The sequence below is a fragment of the Aquarana catesbeiana genome, linkage group LG01 (assembly GCF_042186555.1).
Source record: "Aquarana catesbeiana isolate 2022-GZ linkage group LG01, ASM4218655v1, whole genome shotgun sequence".
Lineage (NCBI taxonomy): Eukaryota > Metazoa > Chordata > Amphibia > Anura > Ranidae > Aquarana > Aquarana catesbeiana.
The window spans coordinates 569,049,968-569,071,717 of record NC_133324.1 but is presented as its reverse complement, the minus strand read 5'-3'; the positions used below and the strand labels follow the sequence as shown (position 1 = coordinate 569,071,717).

General features: G+C 42.2%; 1 protein-coding gene across 1 annotated transcript in view; it reads right to left on the bottom strand.

The window, feature by feature from the left end:
* The window catches only part of LOC141106451 (uncharacterized), an 83,689-nt gene extending 62,648 nt beyond the window's left edge, over positions 1 to 21,041 (bottom strand). Inside the window, exons 1-2 of the mRNA XM_073597240.1 lie at positions 19,684 to 21,041; positions 5,210 to 5,318 (exon numbers count right to left, since the gene is read on the bottom strand). Coding sequence (XP_073453341.1) covers positions 5,210 to 5,318; positions 19,684 to 20,686 — 1,112 coding nt within the window. The 5' untranslated portion in view covers positions 20,687 to 21,041. The remainder of the gene's footprint in view (positions 1 to 5,209; positions 5,319 to 19,683) is intronic.
* Positions 21,042 to 21,750: the final 709 nt, after the last annotated feature.

Sequence of the window (21,750 nt, the reverse complement as noted above, 5' to 3'; positions counted from 1 at the left end):
AACACCCAAGGACCAATTTATCAGCACCTGTTTTACAGGTGCATATCACTTCAATGTGTTACAGCAAGGTCAATTCTTGCTTTCATCAAGAGTACCTCTACAGGGTTACAGTGTGAAGGCACCACCAACACCCAAAGCCCAATTTTTCCCCCAATGTTTGACCGGGGCATATAATTTCAATTTTTTACAGCAAGGCCAATTCCTGCTTTCATCTACAGTACCTCTATAGGGTTACTGTGAGGAACCAGTGTGACCAGAAATGTGTGGACTGCTACAGAGAATATCAGGCACAAGTACAGTATAAAGTAATTTCATTTATTTAAAAGATAAGGAAATAGCATAAGTGTAAACGCACATCCAACATGCCAAACTGTGTAAAACAAACCAGATAACCAAACAGATAGTGGCACGCGATGAACAACTGCCTAAACTAAGTATATACAGCAAGTAGGGAATGCAAAATCATAATTGTAGCAGAGCCAGGGTCATACACAGGAGATCAAGCATAGGGAGCTGGGAGCCAGACAGGACAGGGAAAAGGTAACAGGACACAGGGAGAGCAGGTGGGAAGGCATCAGGCTGCAAGGCAGGGGTCCAGGAACAGGAAACGGGATGCAGGGTGCAGGATCACAGGGACACGGGTCAGGGGCACATGGAGACCAAAACACCAAAGCAACCAGAGCAGGACAGACAGGACTTAAAGTGTTACTAAACCTACAACAGTAAAATCAGTCTGTATATATGTACATGCTTGTTATACTCACTGTGGAACTTAAGGGGTTAATCATCTGCATTGTGTAAAAAGGCTATTTTATCCTTTATGCACAGATCCTCCCCCTCCTGCACTGTCTATCTTGGGAAGGCTAGCTAACGCAGGTAGGGTAGCTGACCTGCACATGCTCAGATGTGTCTTTTATGGATCTGCCACAGTGCCACCAACAGGTGAGCCCTTTCCTAACAGTTATGGTGTAAAGGCACCACCAACACCCAAAGCCCAATGTTTCTGCACCTTATTTGTATCCAAAGTCTGCAAAACAGACACCAGAATTTATCCAAAAAATCTCAAATTTTGTTCCAAGTACACTAAATTGTGGCCTCATCATACAGACTGGCTCCCCAGGCCATTGTTTACAAAATAAGGAAAGCTTGTAGGGAAAATTTCATTTTTGTTTCTTTAGAAATTTAGTTTTTGCTGCAGCAGATTCTATACACTGTACAGATGCGCCACTTTACAGGCACTATATTTAAGGATTTTTTCATTTTTATTGTTTCACTTTAAGCATCATTAAGTCACTGCTCATTTAAAAAATTTTTTTTTTTTTAAACGTTTTTTGCATTACTATATGTCGCCTAGGGCAGTACTGGGACCCCCATACCCTCTGTATGCCCAATAACTTGCATATAAGCCTTCAAAATGGGCACTTTTGATTTTTCCAGTTCAGGTCCCATAGACTTTAACCACTTCAGCCCCAGAAGATTTTACCCCCTTCCTGACCAGAGCGTTTTTTGCGATTCTGCACTGCACCGCTTTAACTGACAATTGCGCGGCCGTGCGATGTGTCTCCCAAACAAAATTGACGTCCTTTTTTTCCCCACAAATAGAGCTTTCTTTTGGTGGTATTTGATCGCCTCTGCGATTTTTATTTTTTGCGCTATAAACAAAATAAGAGTGACAATTTTGAAAAAAACGCATTATTTTTTACATTTTGCTATAATAAATATCCCCCAAAAATATATAAAAAAACATTTTTTTCCTCAGTTTAAGCCGATCATTCTTCTACATATTTTTGGTAAAAAAAAAAAATCGCAATAAGCGTTTATTGATTGGTTTGCGCAAAAGTTATAGCGTTTACAAAATAGGGGATAGTTTTATGGCATTTTTATTAATAATTTTTTTTTACTAGCAATGGCGGCGATTAGCGATTTTTATTGTGACTGCGACATTATGGCAGACATGTCGGACATTTTTGACACATTTTTGGGACCATTGTCATTTATACAGCAATCAGTGCTATACAAATGCACTGATTCCTGTGTAAATGACACTGGCAGTGAAGGGGTTAACCACTAGGGGGCAGGGAGGGGTTAAGTCAGTACTAGGGAGTGATTACTAACTGTAGGGAGGATGGGCTAGCTGTGACACTACACTGATCACTGCTCCCGATGACAGGGAGCAGAGATCAGTGACACTTGGCAGAATGGGGAGATGCTGTTTACATCAGCATCTCCCTGTTTGTCCTCTCTGTGAGGCGATCGCGGGTATCCCCACGGCGATCGAGTTCGCGGGACCCGTGACCAGACTCACAGAGCTCCCGGCCGGCGGCGGCGTGCACGCAATGGCACGGTGGGGAATTCAAATGGACGTACCTGTAAGTCCATTTGCCCAGCCGTGCCATTCTGCCGACGTACATCGGCGTGTGCCGGTCGGGAAGGGGTTAATGGGGTTCGTTGTTCGTCTCTGGACATTTGCAATGCTCGAAAGTTCCGGAGGGGGGGTTCGCTGGCCGTTATGTGAGGGCTTGTTCAGGCTCGATCTCGAGCCAGTCTATGTGTGTTCATTGACACACACAGCACCATCCACTATGGGGCGAACTAAGGGTGTGGACTGCTAGAGACTCTGATGAGAAATGTGACTTAGACTGTGCTACAGTTTTGTTCTTGAAATTCTCAGAGGCACTAAGGAGGAGGAGGAGTTTTGTAAGTTCTCCCAGAGTAAAGGAAGAGGGAATATGTCACGGATTGTCCCACACTCCGCTTGAGTGCTTCCGTCATATACCACTTCCTCCCAGTCTGTATACAGATATCCCAACCTCTCTGAGCACAAACAAGGCGACACTTGCTTGTTGCTACCAAGAACTCACTTTATTTAGAATCAAAATTACAAGACTTTATATGCCGTTGGAACCTCCTCTAACAATACAACTGTAACCTAATTAACATGAGCCAATTATCTAATCCTTTATACAGCCTAGGTGACTGAGACATGACCTTTCGCCCAGACTTGTGGTCACCGAGCTTCACACAGTTATATCAACACAATAGCAGTCGTCCCGTCTCCTACATTGTATAGAGGACAATGTCATTAGCTCATTCAATTAACATAAACACAGGTAGTTGGAATTGATGACACCAGCATCTCCTCACAGGATGTGTCCCAACAGAATGAATCAGTCTTATCAGCAGGGGGCTGCTGGAGGAATCCCCCCTCCCTCTTCAGGGACACAAATCTACAGTAAGGAGTCCCCATACAATATATACATATATACACGACTGAGTCCGATTAGTACAGTTCAGCCTGGATTTCGCATTCACCTCACAAAGAGTATTGTTCCATTGAAAATCCAGGGCCCATAATCGAAAGGCAACAGGCTTGCATATAGTCCTCTCTAACAGCCTCTGTTCTGGCTAGGTCTGTCACAGAATAATTTGCAGAGAGAATGAAGCTACGAGTGGACTACTTCACCTGCATAAAAGAGAGACAGTGGCAGCCATCCTGGAGCATCAGAGGACCACCTGAATGCTGGTGGAACTGCCCAATTGAGGAGCTGGACGCTGAGGACACTGACTGGGGTACACTTTGCCAGTGAGTAGAAAAAGATCCCCTACAGATTTAGAGTGGTAAGAGGCCACTGACCAAACCTGCTTTACACCTTGATAAATAAGGAACAGAATTGTTTGCAAGAACTACAGAAGCAGTGCCTTCATCAGTTCTTAAAGGGACATTACCTTGAGTGCTCCACCACAATAGCTGGGCCCCAATGAGCTGGCCAGTAGAAGAAATAGGGTTGAACACTGCTGACTATATATATAAATATATATATATATATATATATATATATACACACACACACACTCACCAGCCACTTTATTAGCTACACCTGTTCAATTGCTTGGTAATACAAATTGCTCATCAGCCAATCAAATGCAGCAACTCAATGCATTTAGGCATCAAGATGCGGTAAAGGCAGTTTGCTGAAGTTCAAACCGAACATCAGAATGAGAAAGAAAGGGGATTTAAGTGATTTTGAATGTGGCATGGTTGTTGGTGCCAGACGGGCTGGTTTGAGTATTTCAGAAACTGATCTTTTGGGATTTTCACACACAACCATCTCTAGGGTTTAGAGAGAATGGTCCGAAAAAGAGAAACTATCCAGTGAGTGGCAGTTGTGTGGAGGAAAATGCCTTGTTGATGCCAGAGGTCAGAGGAAAATGGGCTTGAAATGATAGAAAGACAACCGTAACTTCTAGTTACAACCAAGGTATGCATCCAAGTCCATAAAGACATGGGTGAGTTTGGAGTGGAGGAACTTGACTGGCCTGCACAGAGTCCTGACCACAATCCAATAGAACACCTTTGGGATGAATTAGAGTGGAGACTGCGAGCCAGACCCTCTCGTCCACATCAGTGCCTGACGTCACAAATGCGCTGCTGGAAGAATGGTCAAACATTCACATAGACACACTCCTAAACTTTGTGGACAGCCTTCCCAGAAGAGTTGAAGCTGTTATAGTAGCAAAGGTTGGGCCAACTCAATATTGAACCCTATGGACTAAGAGTGGGATGACATTAAAGTTCATGTGCGTGTAAAGGCAGGCGTCCCAATACTCTTGGTAATATAGTGTGTGTGTGTATATATATATATATATATATATATATATATATATATATATATATATATAAATACCCCTAGTTAGGGTTGTCCATGACAGGCATTAGGAGAGGTTGTGCTTTATAACAATTATTGTTTCCTCAGTATATTACTGCTATTGCCTAATTTTCATAGTATATTTCTCCTACTTTTTTAACCAGTGCAGTATAATTCTCTAATCGATGATTTATTACAGTATATTTCTTCTTTTGTCTACCTTGTTGCAATATACTATTTGCTGTTATTTGACCATTTGCTGTGTCATTCCTACTTTCTATGCTCCTTAAGCCATTGGGGGGGTATATACAGATATCTGCAGTAAAATTTCCCTGCTCAGTCAGGTGTGTTAGTGTGTGTGGTGCTAGTCGCAGAATCGTAGGCACAGGGACAGGGGACCCAACGCATCAAGCAACTCCTTCAGGAATAAGCACTACATACGCATACCTAAACGTTGTTGCATCATACTTGAAAAGTAGCTGTCCAAGTAATATCAAGTTTTCATTCATCAGTATCAAACCTCTGCTTTATTTTGTAGCTAAATGTGCCTAATTTTCTCTTACCTTGCCAAGCAGTTTTCTTCTGCTGCACACCGAAGGCTGTACATGGGTACTCTCTGTATATAGGTGGCACTCTGGATAAATAGAGCATCAGGAACCAAATCAGGAAGACCTGCAAATTAAAGCTAACATGAGAAATACACCACTACTGAATTGTAACAAATCAGATTTATCAGAAGCAAAATCAGTTGAGGACAGATAACTGACTGACATAGGAGTACTAATATGATAATTGTATATAAATTCAGTTGGTGGTGCTTTATTATTTATATACAAGTAGAGGTGTTTTAATTGGGTGCGCTTCCCCTGGTACCTTAGTAACATACCTGATGTAATTGTGATGTCATTATGCTGGCTACACGTTGTCAATACTTCACATGCCACTCCAGATGAGATCAGGCTTCACAGTCCAAGATCATATCTCAGGTGCTGGCTTGGCTCAGCTCCGCTCCACTGAAGTAAACAATTGTAGCAGCAACAGGACTACTGTACACGAGATGCAAAATAATAATCTTCCTTTTTTAAAAGAGTCGGCAGGAACAAAGTTCTATTCTGACATGTTTTGCACTAGGCACAGCACATTATCAAAGAGAAAAACATTGTGCCTAGCACGAAACATATCAGAACAGAACTTGTTCCTTCTGGAATCGTGTGCAATGAAAATTAAAAACGGCATTCTTTGTATGCACATGAATGGATGGTGGATGTCAGCAGAGATTCACTTCATTCACTAAGTTCTGTGGAAAATTTCCATGCTAAAGGGTAACTTCTCTTGCAAAGTGAACAGCGCTTTTGCTTTTAGTAAATCAACCCCTATGTGTCCACTATTATATGATAGTAACCAGTGGCAGCTGGTGGTAAATTTTTTTGGGGGGGGGAGAATGAAGGGCGTCAACAATGCACTCACAGTCACCCCCTGGTCATTCAGGTCAGGCCACCAGCACCCCCCCTTACCGTCGGTCGATGTACCCCGCACTTACCGCCAGGCAGCGATTCCCTCCAGGCGCCAGCTTCATCCCCTGCGTCTCCTCTGGCAGCCTCTATGTCTTCTCCTTTCTCCTCTCTCCTCACCAATAGGATCGCTTGTTATTTTGGCCAATTGGGAAACGGGTCTCATGACCCGCTTCCTGATTGGCGGGGAGGAGATTCAGTGTGAAAATAGCGAATGTTCATTCGCTATTGTCACACAACTGGGTAGGCTCAGGGCGCAGTGCTTGCGCCCCGAGCTCACCCTCTTTCGAAGCCTAATAGAGCCTCTGGCTCTAATCACGTGCTTAAAAAAAAACACCCACCCCGTTCTGAGTAGAACCTGCCCTGTTAAACCGGTGTATGGTCTTGGCCACCGTGCTGCAGCTCAATTTCAGGCCCTTGGCAATCTTCTTATAGCCTATGCCATCTTTATGTAGAGCAACAATTCTTTTTTTCAGATCCTCAGAGAGTTCTTTGTCATGAGGTGTCATGTTGAACTTCCAGTGACCAGTATGAGACAGTGAGAGCGATAACTTCAAATTTAACACACCTGCTCCCCATTCAAACCTAAAAAAAAAAAAACAATATTTGTCGCGCCAGGGCACTCCCAGGCACAAGTTGGGATAGGATAAAGGCAAGTCAGCCTTCTAACCATACACAAATGTATAGTATGGGGAGGGAGTAAGAAAAATGATAGTGGTGGAGGCAATTGAACTATTAAAAACATTCAAAGATAACAAAATGGTTAATATGTGGGTAACTCAAAGTTAAAATAAATCAAAATAAGGTTAAAAGTCCATAAATCCTGGGTAATAACCTCAGGGTTAGTGAGAGTCTGGAGATCCACACTAGAAAGGCTGCTGGCTGGAGAGCAGAAGTCAGCCAGACGTCACTGTGTCAGGTGGTTTGCTGGTGGGAGGTTACAAAGTGATGCATGCAATCGGAGCATGCGTGCTCCTTCCTCAGGCAATCTGCGCCCTCCACATCAAGCCTGGGACACGGAAAACCACCAGCGCCGCCGAGCTTGACAGGATCATGCTGCCAAAAGATTCCCTGGACTCCTGTGACACCCTCTGGTTGCTACCCTATGATGTGCCCACATACAACTGCTATTCAGTGAGTGCGACTATTTGTGAATAAAATGTACTTTTAAACTACTACACTTAGATTGGTGCTGTTCTTTTGTCTTTAATGTCCCCATTCACACCTGAGACCTTGTGACACATGGCACCAGGGAGGGGAAATGGCTAATTGGGCGCAATTTGGACATTCTCACTTAGGGGTATACTCACTTTTGTTGCCAGCGGTTTAGACATTAAGGTGTCCTTTTATGAAACTGAGATCAGCAGCGATCCCGAGTCTCACCGCTGATCTCAGCTCATTACCAGTTTATGAAACTGAGATAATCAGTGGAGAACATGTTCTCCGCTGATTATCTCAGCACAGTGAGAATTTGTAACTGACTTCACAGAAACGGCCAGTTTATGAAGGTGCTATCTCAGCACCTCACTGGCGATCTGTGGCAGAATTCTCACTTTCTGATTCACCATTTCAGAAGTGGAGAATCAGAGTGAGAAGCCTGAAAATGGCTGATATTCTGGAGAAAGTACACACCCCAAAACCAGCAGGATAGGAATTTATATTGTGTATATATATATATATATATATATGTGTGTGTATATATATATATATATATAGATATATAGATATATATAGATATATCTATATAGATATGTATATATCTATATAGATATGTATATATCTATATATCTATATATATATATATATATATATATATATATATATATATATATATATATATATATAGATAGGTAAATAGATATTTATTGATATATATAGACTATATCTATCTATAGATATATCTATAGATAGATACATCTATTATATATATTTTTACATATATATATATATATATATATATATATATATATAGATTCTATATATATATATATATATAGAATCTATATATATATATATATATATATATATATATATATATAATCTATATATATATATATATATATATATATATATATATATATATATATATATCTATCTATATCTATATATAGATATAGATATAGATATATATATATACAGTATATAGATATATGTATATATATTTTTTTAGATGTTCACGTCTCTGGCTGGGTTCACACTTGTGCGATGCGTGAACCAGCGTGATTCCTAAGTGGGTTTTCACATCGCACCTACATTGACATCTGCGCACCACTGCGGGTGTCAATGTAAAGTTAATGACACCCCCAGATCATTTCACAGATCGCAGTGCGAACTATGTAATGGTGCAGGAATCGGATCGCATGGGTGTTCACACCCATGCGATCCGATTCCAGTGCGGACCAAATAAAGGGTCCTGTACCATTTTGGTGCAAATGCAATATGATTTAGGGCCAGTTCCCACTGCTGCGGTGTCCGAGATCGGAAGTGATTTGCACCGCACTGCAGTGCAAAATCACATCCGATCTCTGTGCAATGCGATTTCAGCCATACAGATAGTATTGCTAAATTTGCATTGCACTCGGACCAAACTCTTACAGGACCCTTTTTTTGGTCCACAGCAGAATCGGATCGCATGGGTGTTCACACCCATGCGATTCGATTACTGTCCGAGTTTGCAGATCGCACTGCGATATGCGAACTGATTTGGGGGTGTTGTTAACTTTTAGGCCCAGTTCACACTTGTGCGATGCCGGACATCGCACAGGCATCGCATGTAATTCGCAGCACACTGCCATTCACATTACATGCGATGTCTGTGCGTTGCGATATCAGCTATACAGGTAGTATGGCTGATATCGTACCGCATTCGGTGCAAACACGCACAGGACCCTTTTTTCTGTTCGGACCAGAATCGGATCGCATGTGTGTTCACACATATGCGATCCGATTCATGTCCGGACTGTCAGTTCGCAGTGCGATATGCAAGCTGAACTGGGGGTGTCGTTAACAATGTATTGACACTCCCCAGCGATTCGCATATGGCAGTGTGAACTGACATGCGAGTCGGTGCGATGCGGGAACCCGCAGTGGATTCGCAGTGTTCTCGCATTGCACCAGTTTATTAATTTTTATGTTTATCAATTATGAAATATATTTTATTTTAATTTATTAATAAATATTTATACTTGTATACTTTATTAAAATTATTTTTTTAATGATTATAAATGTATTTTGCATTTATATGAATGGTGTATAGCTGCATTACATATGTGCATTACATTCATTTACTATACACCATTCACATTTAAATAGGGACATGTATGATCTTTAAATATTGATAAAAACAATGTTTTTTTTATAATTAGGTTAATGTATATTGTGTAGGGGGAATTTAACTTTATTATTTTATTAATATGTTGGGGAATAATGTGTGCTGATTTGTGTTACACTTTGTATTTTATGGTTCCTCATACTGTAATCCCGCTATATCACGCGAGATTATAGTGAGAGAAGCCATTCTCAGGAGTTCCCGGCGTTTGTAGATCGCTCCTCAACTCAACATGAGAAGCGATCTACACACTTTCATAAACAGGCACTCAGAGGAGAGCGATCTCCTCTGAGAATGCCTGAGAACTGAAAAGCGGTATTTTACCGCACTTTCATAAAAGGACACCTAATGGCTGTATGTTGAGTTATTTTGAGGGGACAGCAAATTTACACTGTTATACAAGCTGTACACTCACTACTTTACATTGTAGCAAAGTGTCATTTCTTCAGTGCTGTCACATGAAAAGATGTAATAAAATATTTACAAAAATGTGAGGAGTGTACTCACTTTTATGAGTTGCTGTAAGTGAAATAAATAGACTAACTTTATGTTTTGTATTGACTTCATGATAAGGGCTCATTCAGACAGGTGCTGAGTCCCATCCTGCAGAGCCATTTTTTGCTGCTTCTGCATCCACCTCTGAGCAGTGTCTATGTTTGGATCCATGCACCCCCTCCTACCCGCATGTCAAATTTTGACATGCAACTGTGTCCATGTAGCCACTGCATCTGCATCCGCTTCTACGGGCTGCAGTTCTTAGGTCAAAGAAGACACAGCAAAAAGCCGCTCTGCATGGAGGACAAGACTCAGCACCAATCTGAATGAGCCCTAAGGGCCATGCTGCACTAGCAATCCTGTCCCTTATAATAAAACAGAATCACTATGCAGAGCAAATACTTCCCTGATTCCATATGTACAGTAACTCTGCTGTCCATATGAGCCATCACTTCATTACTGATGGAAACACTGCAAAATGTCACTTGCCAGCAAGAGGTCACTCATCCTGCCAGCGAGGAAGCAAAGTGTAAAACCAGGTAAATATTATCTGTTGCTGTCTAGTTGTTGCCAGTGACTATATGGATCAATAGTGTGACATGTCCCAAAAGTAAGCTCTAAAGAGTTTCCTTTCCTGGGAAATTATATTATAATCACACACAAATAGAGGTAAATCTGGCTTCCGACGCAATCAGTAGTCATCTTATGGAAGTCCTCCTCCACCATGGCGTCATTGTGGGGGGAATCATACACATCATGACAATTCAAACCCACGGGGTTCTCATGATGTGAGGGATTCCACCAATTATTATAGGGTGGATATCTTTAATAGGTATGCACCTCTTGGCAACAATGTGAGAGAGATGGAACCTAGGATTATAAATAGCCACCCTGCTCCCTACCCTTCACACAATCAGTATCTATCAGGGAATCACTATCAATGGGATTTTCAGGAGGGAATCAGAGGGGGCCACAAAAGAAATGGAGACGCAAGAGAGAGAACACCTAGGCGAAAGTGGTATCATCAACCTCAGCACTAAGGAACTGTCTGAAGGAGAGATAACCATTCTCAATAAAGGTCTGATAATATACTCCCCCACGCAATTTAAAAAAAAAAAAAAATTCAGACCTTTATTGACATACAGAAATATACACGTAAATTAAATATTAAAAGGTATATTTTGAGTAATCCAACTAGACAGTTGGCCGGGGACACATCTGCCACTCACTCTGACTTGTCAAACGCATCAATGTTCAACCATCCAGGTAATATGGCCCCTATTATTTATGTCTTTCTTGACCTGGTGGTAAAGGATTTGTAATGTTTAAAGTTCAAACCGGATATGATTCTACGCAACAGACGCCCTGAGCTTGTTGTGTGAAAAAGATTCATCAATGACATCATTTTTGTTTAGGATGGTGACATTGAATCTGCTCAAGCTTTTCTGACCCATTTGAATGATAATGACAGAGGAATTTTTCTTAGCCATGAGATAAGTCCCACAGAAATCCATTTTCCGGATCTAAAGATCACAATACAAGAAGGTAGAATAGTCACCTCTACCTTCTTTAATTGGTTGCCGCCCGCCCACTGCCAAATGACAGCGGGGAGGTACAGCTCTCGTTCTGGGATGACGTCATATGATGGTTTCCAGAACAGCCATTCTCGTGCGCCCGCGGGGCTTGTTGCTAGGACACGACGCGACCCCGGTCTGTGTAATGAGCCGCATTCGCGGCTCTTTAACCATGTGATCGGCTGTGTCCAATCACAGCCGGTCACATGTAAACAAGAAGGTGCCGTAATCGGCGCTCCTCGCCTCACACTGACAGAGTGTGTGGCGAGGCGAGCCGATCAGCAGCATCTCCATGCAGGGGGACATTTAGGAATGTAATCAGGGCACTGATCATCAGTGCCCTGATTACAATATTGCAAAACAGTGTCACAAATCAGTGCCCACCAATGCCAGCTATCAGTGCCTACCAGTGGCAGCAATCAGTGCCCACCACTGCCCACAAGTGCCACCAATCAGTGTCCATTAGCGATGCCAGTCAGTGCTGGCAATCAGTGCCGCCTATCAGTGCTGCCCATCAATGCCCATCACTGCTGTCAATCAATGCCCATCAGTAATGCCCATCAGTGCCACCCATCAATGCCTCTCAGTGCCCATCAGTACTGCCTATCAGTGCCCACCAATGCCACCTAACAGTGCCCATCAGTGCCACCTAACAGTGCTCATCAGTGCCACATATCAGTGCCCATAAGTGTGGCATATTAGTGCCTCCTCATCAGTGCCACCTAATCAGTGCCCATAAAAGTGCCACCTCATGAATGCCCATCAGTGCAGCCTATCAGTGCCGCCTCATCAGCACACATCAGTGAAGGCGAAAAATTACTTAGTTGCAAAATTTACTGACAGAAAAAACGTAAAAAACATTTTTTTTTCAAATTTTTTTTTTTTATAAAAATGAAAAAACCCAGCAGTGATTAAATACCACCAAAACAAAGCTCTATTTGTGTGAAGAAAATGATAAAAAATGTGTTTGGGTACAGTGTAGCATGACCGCGCAAATTTCATTCAAAGTGCGACAGCGATGAAAGCTGAAAAATGGCTTGGGCAGGAAGGGGGTGTAAGTGCCCAGTAGGCAAGTGGTTAAACAAACTGACTTGTTGGATTCCTGTCACCATCACTCATAGTTAATGGCAGTACCTAAGGGTCAGTTTTTACGCTTGAAAATGAACTGTACCAATCCAGGAGACTTTCTTAAGCAGGCTGCATTTTTAAAAACTAGGTTTGTAGCTAAAGGTTACGATAGCAAAGCCTTGGACTCCCTTATAATTGAGGTCAGTAATAGGGAACTTTGGGAACTGCTGGTGGAGAGAGTGGTACAAGGGTGCTGACGTGGAGTACTATGGTTTGGCTTTCTTTACCACATTCTCCAGTCAACACTGGGCGATCAACAGGATCATTAAAAAGCATTGGCTGATCATTAAGAATGATCGAGTCCTAGGTCCTCTCTTATCTGAGCGGCCCCGTGTTATCTTTAGGGGTGCTCCCAATTTAAAGGAACACAATTGCTCCGAATGTTCCAGATCCTCCTATTAGACCCACTTTTTTTGGTGATCTACAAGGGTGTTACTTGTGTGGCAAGTGTTATGCCTGTAAGATTAACCCTTTCATGACTAAGCCTATTTTTGAAATGTGGTGTTTACAAGTTAAAATCTGTATTTTTTGCTAGAAAATTACTTAGAGTTCCCAAACATTATATATATATTTTGTAGCAGAGAATCTAGAGAATAAAATGGCGATTGTTGCAATATTTTATATCACACGGTATTTGTGCAGCGGTGTTTTAAATGCACATTTTTGGAAAAGGGACACTTTCATGAATTTTAAAAAATCCAAACAGTAAAGTTACCCCAATTTTTTTGTATAGTGTGAAAGATGATGTTACGCCGAGTAAATAGATACCAAACATGTCACCCTTTATAATTGCACGCACTCGTGGAATGGCAACAAACTACGGTACCTATGAATTTCCATAGGCGACGCTTTAAATTTTTTTTACGGTTACCAGGTTTGGGTTACAGAGGAGGTCTAGGGCTAGAATTATTGCTCTCACTCTGACGATCGCGGCGATATCTCACATGTGTGATTTGAACACCGTTTACATATGCAGGCGCAACTTCCGTATGCGTTTTCTTCGCTGCGCGAGCTCGCGGGGACGGGGGCGCTTTAAAAAAATTTTTTATTTATTTATTTTTTTTTATACTTGTAAATTGTGTTTAAAAAAAACATTTGTTTTTATTTTATTGCTGTCACAAGGAATGTAAACATCCCTTGTGACAGTAATAGGTGGTGACAGGTACTCTTTATGGAGGGATCGGGGGTCTAAAAGACCCCCGATCCCTCCTTTGCACTTCACAGTATTCAGATCGCTGAAAACGGCGATTCTGAACACTGTATATTTTTTAAAAACCGGCGCCATTGGCAACCGAGTAAACAGGAAGTGACGTCATGACGTCGCTTCCGTGTTTACATTGAGAAGGCTTGAACGAAGCCACCCACAGCTTCGTTCCAGCCCGCCCCCAGCCGCCAAAGGCGGCCGATTGGACACCGGGCTTCCCGATCGCACGGGAGGCCCGGTAAGAGCGGTGGGAGGCGGCGGGAGGGGGGGATGTCCCCTCCCGCTCCCCCGGTATAACAGCCGAGCGGCTTTTAGCCGCATCGGTTGTTATATACGGGTAGCCGATCGCCGGCTCGAAACAATGGTACCGGGATGATGCCTGCAGCTGCGGGCATCATCCCGGTATAACCCCAGAAATCCGAGTTCGCAGATGTGCGTACGGTCGGCGGGAAGGGGTTAATGCCCATCGGGGTAGGAAGATCAATCTATTAACCTCGACTGGAACGGGGGTCAATTACCCCATTGAGAAGTAATGTATGGTTTATCTTCTTCGGTGCCCCTGTGACCTGGAATATGTAGGGTGTACTAAACAAATGTTGCATGTTTGAGTGGGGAACACATAAGGAACATTCGTAATGGCTTTGATAAGCATAATGTTTCAAAACATTATGACCTTAAGCATAACTGGTACCGTAGGGGTACTACCTTTGTTGCCCTTGAAAAATATAAAATATGTGCCCTATTGGCATGGGAGCAATGGGAAGCAAAACATCTCCAGGGCCGAGACTAACTGGATCCTTAAATTGGGGTCCCATGTGCCTGGTGGCTTGAATGTGGAGTGGGACATCAACTGTTTTATTAATAACAGTGATGTCCCCTTCCCTCCACCCAATTTTCAAAATTATCCGTCTTTGGGGTGGTTATCACTAATGTTTCTTTTTTCTGACAGATTAATTGTTCACATTTGTCCACATGGCGGTGCATGCGGTTTATAGAGGGCTGGCATGTTTTTTTGCTGTCCTGTGTTTTTATTGGCTTACGGACTCCCTTTTGTGATGGTCTGACCAACATACACAAGACATGCCCTCCTATTTTTTCTATTATATCTATCCAATGAGTGCCTTTGGATCGTTCGTTTCAGCCAATGGTAGTGCTCCTCTGTCTTGCTAGGTGACTATTTAGAGCGTTGGCGCAGGCGTGTGGGCGTATCCCTGATGACGTCATATCTGACGCAACGATCGTCAGGACGTTACGCACACACGCTCTGCGCATGCGCGGTCGCTTTCACATGTTGATGTGATTTTACTTTTGTTTGAAATTCTATTTTACCATTTTTAATGCCTGACTCGTACGTGGGTCTCTTAGCTTTACATGCAGCATTGCATTTCTCTTTATTAAAGTAACCCCACGAGGCATTATTGCACTATTGGAGTTTTTCCTTTTTTTTGCATATTTGCATTTTTTGCAATCTGGCCTTGGTTTCATTTGTATTGGATCTGAACACTGCTTGGTACCTGTGAGGATTTCCAGAGAGGGATGAACCTGGACATCGGTTTATCCCTCTATAAGGTCCCAGATTGCAGAGGGACGCACCAGGACATCGTGTCATCGTTTCACAGGATCTCAGATCCAACAAGTGCCTTTTGACCCCCCTGAATAAGGGTGGTCGCTGGCTCTCTGGTAAGCCTCTTATCTCTCTGTGGTGACGGGTTTCACGTGGTCAAGTTTATATTTTCCACTTCACATGATTTCACCTATTGGATCCATGCTTCATGAGGATCTTTTCTTATGAACTTTTATCACCAATGAACTTTTTGCATAAGTGTTTAATTTGCACTTTATTCTTGCTTGCAATTTAGCCATTTTTAGTTTTTTTGCATTATTTTATATTCACATGAATATTATATATTAACTACGGTTCACGTGTGCACATCTGCACCTTTTCCAGTTTGTATATTTGCATTTGATATTTTCTAGCGCTGGACTTTTTATTATATAAATAAAATAAATGATTTGCTCATTTTTATGGTCACATATTAGGGTCATATCACAAAGCTGTTTTAGAAAAGTGACTTATTCTTACAACTTATTGGGTTTAGCTGAAAATGTAATGTACATAACTGAGATGCTTAAGCCTCATTTACACGACAAGACTATTGGACAAATGATCGTTGCTATTTTTTTTTTTTTTTGCATGCTAGTCTCATATCGAAAACCAATAGGTTACTAAGATAAGATAAATAAATAAAAGATCCCCACGCTTACTAAAAAATATTTTTAAGTATAAGAGCCCTTTCACACTAACAGCGGGCCGCATTTTAGCGGCGCTTTTCGGTTGCTAGCAGGGTGCTTTTAACTTCGCCCCTGCCGAAGAAAGGGTTAAATGCGCCCGAAAAGCGCCGCTGCCGAATCGCTCTGCAAGGGCTTCCGCGGTACTGTCCATTCATTTTAATGGGCAGGGGCGGTGGAGGAGCGGTGTATACACCACTCCTAAACCGCTCCAAAGATGCTGCTTGCAGGACTGTTTCTAACGTCCTGCAAGCAGCAGCCCTGAGTGCTTTCACACTGGGGCTGCAAGGGAGGCGTTTTTCAGGCGCGTTACAGTCGCTTTATTTAGCCCTTTAGCGTCTGAATTACGCCTCAGTGTGAAAGGGGTCTAAATAAATAAATAAATATCTAGCACCTTACTGTGCTATCACACCACCATTAAATATAAATAAACTTATTCAAACAGTGAAGCGCTTTCCATCTCATTTTATAAAGTAACATTCAAAAATCTCAAACCACCTCTACATATTATAACCAATTTTCATATATGCAAAAAAACTAAATTTATATCAATATACTGTAGATTGAAGTCCAATCAAATAAAATGTCTCATACACCATCCAATCTTCGTGCAATTAGTGAACGATACTCAAGTTCTTGTAGTATGTCCAATAGTTCTTGTTCTTCCACATAATCAAGCACACCCAAGTGCCCTTCACCACACCTTTTGGGTGTCTTCTCCCCTGACAATATGGACCTTCCTGCAATTAAGGGTCAATTGCACTTTCTTTACAAAGATAGGCTTGCCCTTCTCTCCGTGTGCTGAAAATACGTTGTGATGACGTCACCGCCCTGCCTGATGCATTGCGTTCGGATTGGCTATCGCAAAGACTTCATCATGCTGGGCGGAGCTTAGACGCCATCTTTTGATATTAAGTGGATATGTTTATATGCCTGTGAAATCTTTTGATATGTAAGTGCAATGTTAATCTTTTAAATAAATACATATTATCAGTCTGCACTATTGGGCTCTCTGTATTTCGTTTTTGGTCCATCTACCTTTGGAGAATCGTGTTTCTGAGTATTTTCAGCACATGAAGAGGAGGGGAAGCCTATCTTTGTAAAGAAAGTGCAGTTGACCCTTAATAGCAGGAGGGTCCATATTGTCAGATGAGAAGGTACCCAAAAGCTGTGGTGAAGGGCACTTGGGTGTGTTTGATTATGTGGAAGGAATCACTTTTTCAAAAACTTGATTATAAGTTACTAATTGCACGAAGATTGGATGGTGTATGGGACATTTTATTTGATTGTACTTCACTTTATATTGACATAAATTTTGTTATTTTGCATATATGAAAATTGGTTAGAATATGTAGAGGTGGTTTGAGATGGGGAATTTTTGGATTTCACTTTATAAAATGTATCACTTAAAATAGAGATGGAAAGCGCTTCACTATTTGAATACGTTTATTAATAGGTTTCTTAAGTTCCGAAAATTTGCATACGACTGAATACAACTTCAGAAGTGATGTAATGTATTGTATTGATTGTAATGTATTTTTTTGTTTCTGAGCATGCATGGTCACACAATTTGTTTTATACACATACCATACTAATTACATAAAAATTGTTCATTCTGTTATCGTACAAGAAAAGTTTCGTGCTTATCCAGTTTTGTATGAACTGTCGTGATTTGTTCTTGAAAACTGTGTACTAATGATCAGATTATTGGACAATCGCTGAGAGAGCGGTATTTTTTGTCCGATTTTCTTGTGTGTACTAGGCATTTAGGGTTGGTGTATATTGGCTTTTGTTCTTTCAAACTTGTTTTAAATTTCTATATATACGTGAATGCAAAACCCCCATGAATCAAATAAAATACAGGTCAGAACAAAGTAACGTACCTGTCAATAAATTCTGAATGATTTCAGAAGCGTCTCAAACTGATACCATCGACAAAGGCCCTCATCCTGGTGTATCAGCTTTATAAATTAAGACCAATATATTTTAAATTATCTAAGGGCTCAATCACACTTAAAAAGAAATTCCAGGTTTGGATATTTTATACATAGTTACACTGGTTAAGCTTAAACCAATGTAACTATGCATATACCATACCTGGCTGATGCCCCTGAAAGCTAGAAATCACTGAAGTAGGCACCACTACTTAGCCGCCTGGCATGGGCACCATTCAAAGAATGCTTTGCATTTTCTGAATTTAATGCAAAGCATTCTCTGATTTGGACAAGGTGTAGAGATGGTGCGGTGACGTCACACTCTCCACCTTGTCCCCTAGCATTGTGGTGCATTGGACTTTAGTGTACAGAGGAGTGGCGTCGGGAGGGGGACTAAGGGGGGCTGGAGCCCCGAGTGGGCCCCCAAAAGGCTCCAGGTCTCGGGCATTCACAAATCTATTATTGGCCCCGAGTGGGGACCGATCTGACTCGGAGCGTGGCCAAGTGACATAGCAGGTCCCGCCTTCTGGAGCCTGCAGCGCCTAAGATGGACGTCCCACTGGTCCAATGCCGGGACCGCGGGATGTATGATGTCCATCATAGGTGCTGCAGGCTCCATAAGCCGGGAATTACAATGCGGCTGCACTGAGCACTACGAGATCCCTGCACGGCGGCTTTCCTGTCCTCTCCTGTCTCTGCCTGGCTGCCTGCTGTCTACTGGGATGGGTGCACCACACACTACGGCTGAGCTGCAGGAGGAGGTCACGGCCACCTGAAGTCTGACGTGTAATGGTCAAGTAGGTCAGTGCATGTCAGTGTGTGTCAGTGTAATAGTCAGTGTGTGTGTCAGGTAGGTCAGTGTGTGTCAGTGTAATGGTCAGTGTGCGTCAGGTAGGTCAGTGTGCGTCATATAGGTCAGTGTGTGTCAGGTACTGTAGGTCAGTGTAATGGTCAGGTAGGTCAGTATGGGTCAAGTAGGTCAGTGTATGTCAGGTAGGTCAGTGTAATGATCAGTGTGTGTCAGGTAGGTCAGTGTGGGTCAGGTAGTTCAGTTTTTAGTGGTAAGCATTGATGGGCACTGGTAAGCCAGGCAGCAACCAGCAAATGAGCTTACCCCCCACTGCCGCCACACAACACTTAACCCCCCCCGGTGTTGGGCTCGGACTTCGGGCTGAAGCCCCTGCCCTGGTCTTTTTCCCACCTAGCAACGCCCCTGGTACAGAGCATTGGCTGACATATACATCGAATTACAAAGCACCGCACGCAGAGCAGGTGCATTGCCATGCATTGTGGTGGCAATTATCACAACACACAAGTGTGAATGGGCCCTTCCCCTTGAGGGGAAGGTAAGTTAACTTTTTGTGAGTAAAAAAAAAAAAAAAGCATTTATTTATGAGAAATAAAATCTTGCAAAGTTTATATAGCTATTTGAGGCTGTAAACAACAATTACGCACCTAAGCAATGATTTTGTATGTGACCTATTTGTTTATGTGTACATTTTAATTTTAAAAAATGATCACGTGTTAAACTCACAACCTAGTGAACTGGCCCCATAAACCCTAAATAAACTTACCATATTGATAGGGCCGTGCTCCTGGTCTTCTACCTGCAGGGGCTAAATTGGATGTCAAAACATTTCGAGGTCTGTAAGGGTTTCGTGGGTCATCTCCAGCCATTCTCTGTGCGACAGGAGGAGAGCCTATTGGACGGGCATTTGAGGGTGTCTCCCTGTCAGAGCTTACAGAATTTAATTGTCTTTGCGTGGTGATTGCCCTTTGAATTGCATTACTATTTGGAGTGATGCCAGTGCTTTCTGATACTTCATTCTTCATGGTGACAGGACTCCACTGTGTAATGTTACTCCTTGGATTGACAGAGGTCCGATGTGTAATTTCATTCCTTTGGGTGACAGACCTCTGCTGTGTAGCATCATTCTTCTGAGTTATAGTATTATGCAATGGGATATCATTTCTCAGCAGAACATCACTAACCTGTGCAGAAGTTGCATAACTTCTCTGGGATGCTGACTGTGGAGTTGCTTTACTTGTTTGCATTGCACTGCTCTGCGTAGATACCCTATGCATAGCTTCATTTCTCTGTGTACTTGTTGTTTCTGTGACTGCCAGGTACTGAGTTGAAGTCTGCTTTTTACTCTTAATTGTTGTAGGGTATACTTGTGTGATATCATTTCTTTGCATTGACTCTTGCTGAATTCCTTTGGTTTTGTGGGTAGAAAATATATGTTCCTTATTGCTTGTGTAAATTCTCAAAGGAGTATCACTCCTTTGGGTGGGAGTTTGACTGAGGTTAAGTTGTTCTTCAGCATGACTTGGTTTACTATTACTGATGATGTCTCTTGTCTGAGATCCTGCAGGTCTCCTTGGTTTAACAGGGTTATGTACCTCTGAAATGTAGAAAGTACCAGCTCTGTGATCAGAACCTGAGCTCTGGAGGCTGAAAACTCGTCCATTACTTTCCCATCGAAATCTGCGACGCCAGGAACCTCTAGGGCCATCAGGTTGTGCTCCACGTGACATCAGCAGTAAAAGGAAAGGGATGAAGAAGAGAGGAGGCATTATTCTATGCAGGTTTTTACAGACACTGTAAATTTAAGAATGTTCAAATTTTGCTTCAGGTTTGAACACACTTGACTCAGCAATCTGTTGTTGGATTCTCAATCTTGCTACTTCCCTTGGCTTGAATAAGTAGTTTACTGGTTCATAAGGGTTATATCACTGTTGTTTGCATCAGTCCAGGTAGCAAGGTGTCCTAAATCTACTGCATTTCTTGAATTACTTTTAAAGTTCCTGTAACATCTAATTCAAGTGTAAAATCACTGAAGTCTCTTCATCATGGTGGCTCTTGTTAGCTGTAGGGAATCTTTTTCACATTATAAGCTGCCTTACTGAACAAGAGACTCAGTTCTGTCTTCTCTGCATTCATTTTCCACCTCCTCCTCCACTGATGACACCTCCCTTTTCAAACTGAACCTTGCATACTTTCTGTTTGTGTGTGTGTGTCTCTCACCTCTTTCAGGTCTCTCTGTACACATATAACACACACACGAAAAGAATTCCATTCTTGGATTTGCAAAACGAGGGAAAGCAATTCTATTCTGTTCAAATTATCCTATTTTGTTACTGTTGGTCATTAAATTATCTAATTCTAATTTCCCAAAGGTTAATAAATCATATTCAATTATTGGCAGCCTATAGTATGTTTATCAAGTCTGAGTAGGTTTATGGATCAACACAAGTCATTATATAAAAGTCATAGATCTATAAAATTGGTTACATTTTCAGAATGTGATCAATATATTAGAATTTGCACCTTTAGGCCCGGTTCACACCAGTGCGACATACGCTCCGACTTTGGGAGCACATGTTGCATGACATGTATAAAAATCAAAGGTTCCCTGGCATGCACGAGGCTCGACATGGTGGATGTAACCCATTAGAGCTCTGCATTCCCCGCTGCATCTTTGGGACTCTACACAGGCTCTGAACCACTCTGCATACCGGCACACCCCGCGATCAGCCTCCGGAACACGGCCTGCTCACTCGTGATGGTTTTGACGGGGCACCGAGGTAAAAATAAACCGAAACTCATCAAAGAGGCTTTGGCCCGTGCCACCTCCAAA